The 10,107-nt window shown below is 42.8% G+C and overlaps 1 protein-coding gene across 4 annotated transcripts in view; it reads left to right on the top strand.

Annotated features, from left to right (window-relative positions):
- The first annotated feature begins 1,118 nt into the window (after positions 1-1,118).
- Positions 1,119-10,107, top strand: part of WDR26 (WD repeat domain 26) — a 29,848-nt gene continuing 20,859 nt past the window's right edge. For 2 of the 4 annotated variants that reach the window (XM_061991502.1, XM_061991501.1), the window contains exons 1-3: positions 1,119-1,979; positions 3,570-3,669; positions 3,808-3,864. In XM_061991502.1, coding sequence (XP_061847486.1) covers positions 1,618-1,979; positions 3,570-3,669; positions 3,808-3,864 — 519 coding nt within the window. In that variant the 5' untranslated portion in view covers positions 1,119-1,617. The remainder of the gene's footprint in view (positions 1,980-3,569; positions 3,670-3,807; positions 3,865-10,107) is intronic. The other 2 variants (XR_009818323.1, XM_061991500.1) reach the window with 1 other exon arrangement.

The raw sequence follows: 10,107 nt of genomic DNA, 5'->3' as shown, positions 1-10,107 counted from the left end.
GATTCTGTTTCCTTACATATTTCTCCACTGTTCTTGGGCCCATGGTTTCCCTGTCTGACATCTTCAAAGTCACACTTGAAAGCAAGCACTGTTGTCCAAAGTCATCATTTTGACTTACGTTGGTTAACATTCATGTTCCTAAACCCTCCGTTTCTGAAAGGGAAGATTACATGTTAAAATCAGTTTTCACTAAGGGAAAAAACAAACAAACATTTTGTTATATGCTTTGGGTTATGGAGAAAAGTTTTAGAATACCAAAGAGGAAAATTCTAGGCTCTAAACCAAGTAACATATCACATATTATTCAAGACACTATTTTTAAAGACCAAGATTTCACTCAGCTCATGACATTTGACCACAGACTTGGCTGAGGATTTGAGCGTCCCCTCCACCACACTGGAGGTGACAGGAAGGAGACACCTCAGAGCAGACACTGAGGCCCCCAAAACACTCAGTGTCTTTTGACATATTGTCCTGAAAAATGTGCTCCAATTCTCAACATTAATGGAAGATCTACAGCAAAAACTCCATTTCCTCCCTGTTTGCGTGTCCAAGCACAGCAACTAGAAAAGACAAGACGAGAGTCTGAACTCTTCCAGTAACCAACCTGGGCAACGACAGGACACAACTTCATTACGCCGTTCTCCTTTATTAAAAACAAAAACAAAACAAAATTACCATTGCCCTTCTCCACGCGGTCACCTCTGCCGTATTATGGGAACGGACAAGTCCGGGCAGTGGGTGCATGGCCTCATGTCATGCATGTCTTTGCCTGTCTCTGCCCATCAAGCCCTCGCCCCAGGCCTGACCGAGGTGTGCAGAAGGTGGGCACACACCCAGGACCTCCGGGATCCCCCCGAGATCCCCCCAGGCAATACGCCTATGGCCCTCACAGGTCTCGGTGGGACCCCTGAGCAGGAGGCTGGGCCAGGTGCGGCACGGGGCGGCCGGCGGAGACCCGGGAGGACCCGGGAGGCCCCGGCGCGGTACCGTCGGCGCCCCCAAGCCCTGCCCCGCCACCACCCCCCGGCACCTATAGGGCCCATACCCCACCCCCAGCCCCGGGCGGCGGAAGTGTGTGTAGGGGGCAGTATAGGAATTTCCTGTGACGTCCCGGCCCGGACTCCATTAGGCTGCAGCTGGGCTGTGAGGAGACAAACCCAGCGGGCAGCGAGCGGAGCGCTGCGGGCCGGGTGCCTGGGGCTGCCGGGCGGGGGCTCAGGGCAGCGGCGGCCGCCATCGCCAGAGGGAGCCCCGAGCGGGCGGCGGCGCTGCCTCCGGGACCCCCGGGGGGCACAGGGCCCCGCTCCGCCTCCCCTCACCCCCGCCGCCTCCCCCTCCTCGCCCCCCCGGCTTCCCACCACGGCCGCTCTCGGCGAGGAAACTCTGGCCTCCGCTTCCTCCTCCTCCGACTCGGACACCGGCGGAGCCTCCCCGCCCCCGCGGAAGAAAGCCCGGGCCTCTCCGGCGGTGGCGGTGGAGGGAGCAGGAGAGCCCGGGGCTTCCGCGGGCAGAGCAGGCCTCACCTCATCCCAGTCCCCCGCGCTCCCCGCCGGGCTCGGCCCCGCCGCCGCCCCGCTCAGAGGTAGCAGCAGCAGCAGCGGCGTCGGCAGCGCCATGCAGGCCAACGGGGCAGGAGGGGGCCAACAGCAGCAGCAGCCGCCGCAGGGGCCGGCGGGCCCGGAGCTGGGCTGCCTGGGCGCCCAGAACGGCGAGGCCTCGGCGGGCACGGCCGCTAGCGACCAGCTGGCCCACGCCAACGGGCTGCTGCCCTCGGCCAACAGCGGCGGCGGCAGCCCCGGCGGCCTCAGTGTCAACAACGGGGTGCCCGCCGCCGGGGGCCCCGGCCCGGCCGCCGCGGAGCTGGGGTGTAGCGGCGGCAGTGGTGGTAGTGCCCTGAAGAAGAAGAAGCGGCTCTCGCAGTCCGACGAGGACGTTATCCGGCTGATCGGGCAGCACCTCCACGGTCTGGGCCTCAAGTAAGTGGCTGCGGAGGCGCAGAGGCCGCGGTGGGTGAGGGGGAGCGGTGTTGAGGGGATCCCTCCTTCCCAGCCACGGCCAGGGAGCCCTTAGCGAAGGGCCTCCGTGGGGTCGCGGGAGGTCCTACACACACGCTCCGTAATCCCCCTCTCCGTCGGCGGGGAGGGGGTGGCAGGGCCTGGCGCGGGGTCGCAGGAGGCCAGTGGTCCCCGTGGAGAATGAGCAGCCCGAAGAGGGGAGTTGGGGCGAGGGAAGAGCAAGACATCTGGGAAAGAAGGGGGGCAAAAACTGCGCTGTCGCAGCCTGGTAGTCCCCAAGGAGGGGTGACGAGTGCCTGGGTGTGAGGCAGAGCAGTGGGGCAGGCCCGCTTACAAAAAAAAAAATGGAGCCGGAGATGTGTTTTTCAAGCCTGTGCCGGTCAGCTGGGTGTCAGCGAAGGGACAGGCCTGGAGCTTCCTCTGCCAGGAATGGCAATATGGAAGTCGAGTTGCACACCGATAAGGGTAGATCAATACAAATGTGTTAGTGGGGGAGAAGTTATCTGGTAAACATAATAGAGCCCGCAGCGGGGCGGGGGGGGCAGGGGGGGAGCGTCTTTTTGCAGATGAGCTCCAAGATTTGGCTTGTCAGCTCGGAGGAAGCGAGCACAAACTAAACTGCCACATAAATAGGCTGTTCGGTTTCACTCTGAAAACCTTCCATGTAAATGGTGAAGACGTCTGTAGATTTGTACTGGACATATGTTTTTGATAATATTCTTATCCATAGACTAGAAGTGAGTATATTGGCTCTTAAAATCAGAACAGGGGAAATAATTTCCCAATGGAGTATGGGAAGTCTAAGTGTTTAATCACAGCACTCACTATGTGAGTAAAGCTAAAGTCAACATGTCATAATTTTGAAAGGAGGCTAGAGAAGTCCTGTGAAGTTTTCATGTAGCTACCACAAAAGAAGTCTTCAAAACACTGTGGAATGGGTCAATTATAAAGAACTTAGCACATAAAATAAATCCCCTCTGACACAAGAGGCAAGTTTACAGCAGCAGACAACTCGTGACTGTTCATAGACGACACCACAGTAAATAAGCTATTTTTAGTGTAAAAGGGGAGGGCTGCACGTTCATGAGTTTGTTTATTTTATTTTAAGGAGACAGACTCTTTAATACATGATGAAGAGGAAAAAGTTAGGCCTGGTGCAGATGTAATGACTGTCTGTGTTGTTCTTTTTGTTGGGGGGGGAGGGAGGAGGCAGGGGCTAGTAGCCAGTAGCTAAATGGCTTTCTGGTCTGTGTCTTTCTTCATGAAGTTTATCTTCTGTGCAGGGATGGCTGTTTGTGGTGGCTGGTAAGTCACATACTTTATGGTACTTCAGTGAAGCTTTCAAGCTCATTGACACTTCAGATAATAGGTAGCTGTTTACATGTCTCAGGCAACAGACATAATCTTTTTGGACAAGCATCTGACTATCTGGTCATAGTATTCCTACTTAAATAAAGTTACTTTTAAATATGGTTAACTGTTATCATAGCAGGCGGTGTATTTGTGAGGGTAAAACTGGTCGGGTTTTTTTACACTGTATCTCTCCTGCAGCCAGACTGTTGATCTTCTCATGCAAGAGTCAGGATGTCGTTTAGAACATCCTTCTGCTACCAAATTCCGCAATCATGTCATGGAAGGAGAATGGGATAAGGTAACGTAGGGCTTATAGGACTGTATTAACCACCGTTTAAATTTATAGTATCTGTGAGAGAATTCAAAATCCACCCTCCTTATATACTTTTTTTTTGTGTTTTTGTTTTCTTTGTTTTTCTTATGCCAATTTCTGCAGGCTGAGAACGACCTGAATGAACTTAAGGCCTTAGTGCATTCTCCGCATGCAATTGTGGTAAGAGGCACACTTGAACTCTTTCAGAGCTGTATAGTTGGACTAATTGTAGTGGTATAATCTTTCACTATGGAGTTGATTGTCCATAGTTCTTGTTTTCTTTTTTTGTTTACTTTAAGCAGCTTGCATGCTATCTCAGACTTCATACTAATCTCAACTTTTTTTTATTCTCTTTCTAGAATGTGAGGTAGGAAGCCAAAAAGTATTGAGGCTAATATTTAGTATACTGAATACTTGTGCTTTGTTAAACATAGTTAACTTATAAAAGTATAAGTCCTCTGACAGTCCTAAAATGGGTCAGTTTCTGTAGAAACAGCCTATGTTGAATACTAATTTCAAACTCTATAAATACTTCTAGCAGTCTTTGTGTTTATGGGAGTTAGGTTTTCTTGAGGAAAGAGAAGTTTAGAAAGAAAATGTAGCAATACTAATGGAGACTTGGCATTGCAATAGTGCATTGCAAGAATATAGAGGCTACTATAGACCATGAACAATACTGTTGCTTTTCCAGATGGCTTCTGAAGAGCAAATGCATTTGTATTGCTGTTTGGCACTTTATTTGGAGCTTTTTCTCTTCGGCTTGCTTTTTTGTTTCAAGATGAACCTAGAAATAAAAAGTTTGATAGATCCTGTGACTTGACAATTACAATATGTGAGGTTAAGATTTCAGTTACTTTGAGGAAAGTGTTTCTTGGTTTGATTTTTTTCCTTTTTTTTTTTCCTCCTATCTTGAGATGAAAATTATTACTTAGCTCTTCAAACAGCTTGTTCTGTTGTGTTTAAATGCTTATTTTAATGAAATGAAGTCAGTACAACTATGGTCACTTAGGAAGAAAACAGTAGCAAGGCTTTTTGAAGTGGCTGTGACTGTAAACAATGAAAAATCAGCTGATGGCTGCTTTGCTCCACTTCTAGCTGATTCATTTGTTGTCAAGACAATTTCCTGTCTGGTGGGGGAGGGACAGAAAGAGAGAACAGGAAGTGAAGTAGGAAAAACAGATGTTTAACAAAACATAAGAGGGTACTTAGAAGAAGTTTGCATTCTGTTCATGCATTAATTTGGACAAAGCTTAACACTTCTTAATTAAAATACTAGTTCACTTTCTCTTTTCTCAGAGACCTGATATACCTAAGATTTATTGGTCAAATAGTTTAGAATATTGCATTCAGGTTTCAGATGAAAGCACTCTATGTGAATATAAATGGTCATTTGAAGCAGATTTTCTCATGTTTCTAACTTCTGAAGTTATCACGTTTCTGTGTTGTATTAAAATGTTTTACATGTCTGGGAGTCAAGGTTTTAACTGTGTATCATCATTGTACCTTTTGGAGAACTTAATTTGAGGAAAAAAGGGATATTTTCCTTTTGTCATTTCGGAGGGCTCTGAAAGCACACTCTTTGATGTCTAACTGCTTGAATAAAACTTGTTGTAATAAAAATACTTGTTTTAGACTGAACTTTACCTGACCCATATATTAACTGTTTCAATATTTAAGATTTTTGTCTTTATGTAAACTTCATATAACTTCAAACAGTTAACAGTATTACATGTCTTATGTGTGTGTTAGTAAGACAATACTGATTTTCAAGAAGTTGAGCCTGTGTGTGTGTTGTGTTTGCACTATCTCCACCTCCCTCCCTGTCAGGTCTCTTCTTTTTATTTGGTTGAGATTATGGGTGAGTATTAGTATAGTCAGAACCTGGAAAACTAGTGAAAGATCATTACAGGTAAAGAGGGGTGCTTTACCTCTCTAGGTAATCCCAGCTACAATGAAGTTAGAGCTAATGAAGATGGTAAATGTCTTGATTAGGGAAAACCCACATAAGATATTGCCACAAGGTATCTCTTCAAAACCAGAAAATAAGATTTTGGGATTCCTGACTCGTGATTCATGCTGTATGACTAGGTGTCTCAAAAATGTGTGCATACAAGAAGAGTGGGTACCTAAATGTTTAGATGACATAGAATATTAAACAAAGTAGGTGGTGTGTGCTTTGGTGTTTGTGGTTTGGGTTTTTTTTTTTTTCTTATTGTGACTCGACAAAGTAACCAGGATAAATAGCTACTTTTGAAATGTCTGGGCAGTGAGGTAGCTGTGTAGATATTTTGAACATTTTACTGTTTTCCTTGCCATATTTCTGCAAAGTGCTGTAAGTTCTACAGGTGGAAACACTAAGTGTGAAATGGCTAATCTTAACTTGTAAATGTTTGATTCTGTGTGTTGGTATGTTGGGGGGGGATGATAGTCTGCTATTTCTATTTATGTCAACACCACCGAGTGCTATATAGTGTATGATTAGTCATATTTACTTTTGGATACAGCTGTCTTGAGACAATCTATAGGAAAACTTATAGTTGATTCAAGGATGTTATTTTTACCTTAAGTAATGCTTAAAAAGTATCAGCTTCAAGCCACCCTGAGGTTTTGTTTACTTTAGGGCTATTCAAGCATATTATAGCATCTATCTTGGGCAACTAATTGAACCTAGCAAGAAATTTGGAGTTTATTCTTCTATAGTCACCTAGAATATACTTTCAATTTGCCTTTTTTAATTTCCATTTACTTAAACGGGACTTTCCCTTGATTCTGGAGGTATACAGCCTGCAGCAGGCAAGACAACAAAAAAATTGATTGTCTTGTTTGAGCAAAGTGCTCAACCTGCCTGTGTAGTGTCCTTGCTACCAGCATTATTAAGGGCAGCTCCCTATTGGAATGAATTACTCTTGAGTGATAGGATTTGGTATGGCTGAAGCCTTGTTAAATTCTGTAGGCCAGAATATTTTCTATGCTTTTACATATCAAATCTTACATTTAAGTTTTGGATGATATTTTTGAAGTCCTTTTATCAGTGTTCTACAAAACTATCAAAATAATAAAGACTACAAAGTAATGAAAATTGTGGTCTCTGTTCTGTAGGCTGTAAACAGATAGCTGCTGTATTGAGTTTGTCTCAACATCAGCTGATAACTTCAGCATGTCTTTTTAGTTACCATCTTCATTTCAAAGAAGAGTCATTTCAGCAGTGTTACTTACTTTGAATTCTTAGTACAGTAATAACTGTTGTGGAGCTTGTTAATATATGCAGATCAAAAATAACCTAATTTTAGGATTAGATTTATAGTATTATTAAGCATTTTATTCCTTAATCTTCTGAAGACTTGCTGCTGTAAGTAGTGATCAAAATAGCTCTGTTTCTTGACAGTGGTAGGATGTTTGTCATATTGTTTTCACAGTTGTGTTGCTGAGGCTTTCATCTTCAATTACCTATTGCTGGTGAATCATGGTACATGCAAAACTTTGCAGAATTTAAGATTCTGTGAGGGGGTTTTCCTGCTAACAATTAGGATAGGGAAGGTGCAAAGTATTAAATGTTTGTGTTAGGAATCAGAGGCTGTAGTTTTAAGAAAGCAAAATCCTAATAGTGCATACATTGAAACAAGCAACCCTGTAAATTTATCAGTTCCATCTTAATTTTGCCCCAGGATGATCAGAGGTTCAACTTCTGGAAACAACGAAAGAAATGCACTCTATCCTCATCCTGTCTGGAGTTGAAAGGCAGGATGAGGTAGTGATAGCTGAACAAAACCATCCAGGCAGCAGTGCTGAAACTGTTGTATCAAACTCTTCTGTGAGTCCTACAGGGTGAAAAAACTTTGCTGTAAGCAAAGTGGAGATGGTGTCTGGATTTAAGCTCTTAAAGAGTGTAATGATGTTGAATTTCCATTGCAAACCCTGAGATAACAACAAATCCCAGGCACTTATGTTGTACATGGTATAACTTGCATAATGAAAATTTTTATTTCCCTTCTTTGGAAGGCAGATAAAGAATATGGAGAGTGAGTAAGCTGTTCATGTGGGTGCATTTGTCAGATTAGTTTCATACTTTTTCTGTTCTACTGAAATAGTGGGGTTTATGCTTTTACTTTACAGTTGCCAATACTTTAAACAGTTACTTTTCCTTCTAGAAGATATGATTTGGAATGTAGAGGAGATGTTATGCTTAAAATGGTCTTGTTTCCCATGAGAAGGTGATATTGGAAGTAATTAGCAGTACTAGTAGTAGGGCATATAAATAGTATAGAGAAAATTAAGACAAAATTCACTTTAGTGAAATCTATTTGTCAGAGAAGCCAAAAGTTGTACAAAAATAAGTAGTAGGAGGCTGTGAGTGTCCTGACAAAAAAACCCTTGAGATATGATGTCACCAGAGTGTGACTTGCATTAAGGAGGCTGTATTCATGCCATTGAGTATGCTGTAGGGTGAATTTTGGAGCAGCTATCAAAATAGATCTGGATATTAAATTGATTTCCTAAGCACCACTTTAGTCCCTGTCTTTTGCTGTAGGTAAGTTACAATTTTAAACTGTTTGTCTACTAATTGTCTATTACGTTAACAGTAGACTCCTGCATGAAGTGTAGAGTACCATGTTGTTCTGGAGGCTTTTATATTTCTAATATGTGCAGTTGCACATGGCAGTGATTAGATTTTTTTGAAATTATTACTTTTGTTTTGAGTTTGAGTGTATACCTCTTTAGATAACTTGGCAACAACATTCTGCAGGATAGCGTTCCTGTAATGCTTTTGTGGAGTTGTTGGGACTGGCATTACAATTAAAAAAAAAAAAAGTGGTTTAGGAGTTTATGCCCTTTTTACCTTTTCCCTCAAATAAATGAAATTGCCATACCAAGCCCTAGAAGTAGGGAAGGAGAAAAAGTAATTTGATACAGGTATGGTTATCGCATTTAAGGGAAAGAGGATCTAAATTTCTTAAATATGATATGTAGTGAATGGTGAAGGAAGAGTTGTAGGGATTGTAGTTTTTGTTACAAACTAGAAATACCAGACTATTTTTAATCTGGTGAAATGTGGTATGTGATTGATGCCTGAGCATCTTCATACATCCTTGTGAGCATGTGCATAGCTGGGAGAGGAAGCTGTTATCCTTCCTGCTGCAAATGTATAAGCAAACAGTGTGAGTTCTGCTGGCCTACGACATGGAACCAGCCACTGAGGTTGTAAATAACTGGGATATCTTTCTTTTGGTCTTCTACATGTCAGAACAGCAGAAAATGTATCTCACCTGGCAAAATTGTATGATGATGCTTTAAATTTCAGAGCTGGAGAGGCAATGTAATGTGGGTTTGCTTGTTACTAGAGTACTACAGACATGTTTGATCCTAAATCATCTTTGCTATTTTAGTGTTTTATGCTTCACAAAGGTGTGTGGTAAGTTAATAGCACTGCATGTGGAAACTTTATTCCTTTGAGGAACTGAACGTCTCTGGAAGCTAAAAGTGCTTTTGTTTTAACTTTATATTTTTATATAAGTAAGGCTTAAATTTTCATGTAAGCTTTACTGGGACAGGAGCATCTTAAACTTTCCAGTTATCTCTCTACTTAAAAAGGCTAGCAGTGTGTTTGGAACTAAGTAAACATTGACCAAATATGAGCATGAAAGTAGAGAAGTGCCTGAGGTCTGACAAAGCAAAGGAAACCAGTGACCATACTGATGGTGTATTCATTAGAAAAAGAAACGTAATTTGCTACACTTAATCTTCATTCTGTTTTTCACTGATATGTCTGAGGATGTACATTTTCCTCTTTAACCTGGAGAGTGTTGTGGACCAGAGAAGTCTTTTCTCTGATAGCTGTTAGATGTGCAGACATGGAATAGTTGGCTTAATCCAGCAACAAACAAATACTATTTCTCCTAAATCAATATTACAAATTTCTAGGACTTCAAGTTTTTAAATATAGTAAATTAATACCTGATTTTCTTTTATCTACAGACATTTGTTGTTAGAAATAGGAGGCTTGTGGGTTTTTTTAAAGAAAACAATGAAAAACTGTACAAGATGAAAGGAACACTGAAATAGCTGTGATTGAGAGTGATTCCTATATAGAAGAAACTATGCTTTTTTTTCTATAATCCTGAAAATATGATACAACACCCAAAGAAAACAACTTAACATGGAACTACAAAACAAAACCTCAGGCGATGTGAGTTTGTTATTGCTGTATATTATGCAGCTATGCAAACCATCCATGTCAGCTCCTATGTAAGCAGTATAAGAACTTACTGAGTTGGCCTGTTGTGTTCTGTGCTGTCGTGCAGCCTTAAATATGTGATTAGCTGTTTTGGGGTGCTTTTCTTGATAGTCTGTAAGACTGGGTAGCCTGCATAATTCAGGGTTTGAGGAATGATGACTGAAAAGGGAGTGAGTATGAAAATAAGACAA

The sequence above is a fragment of the Colius striatus genome, chromosome 2 (genome assembly GCF_028858725.1).
Source record: "Colius striatus isolate bColStr4 chromosome 2, bColStr4.1.hap1, whole genome shotgun sequence".
Classification (NCBI taxonomy): domain Eukaryota; kingdom Metazoa; phylum Chordata; class Aves; order Coliiformes; family Coliidae; genus Colius; species Colius striatus.
This window is presented reverse-complemented; position numbering and strand designations above follow the sequence as displayed.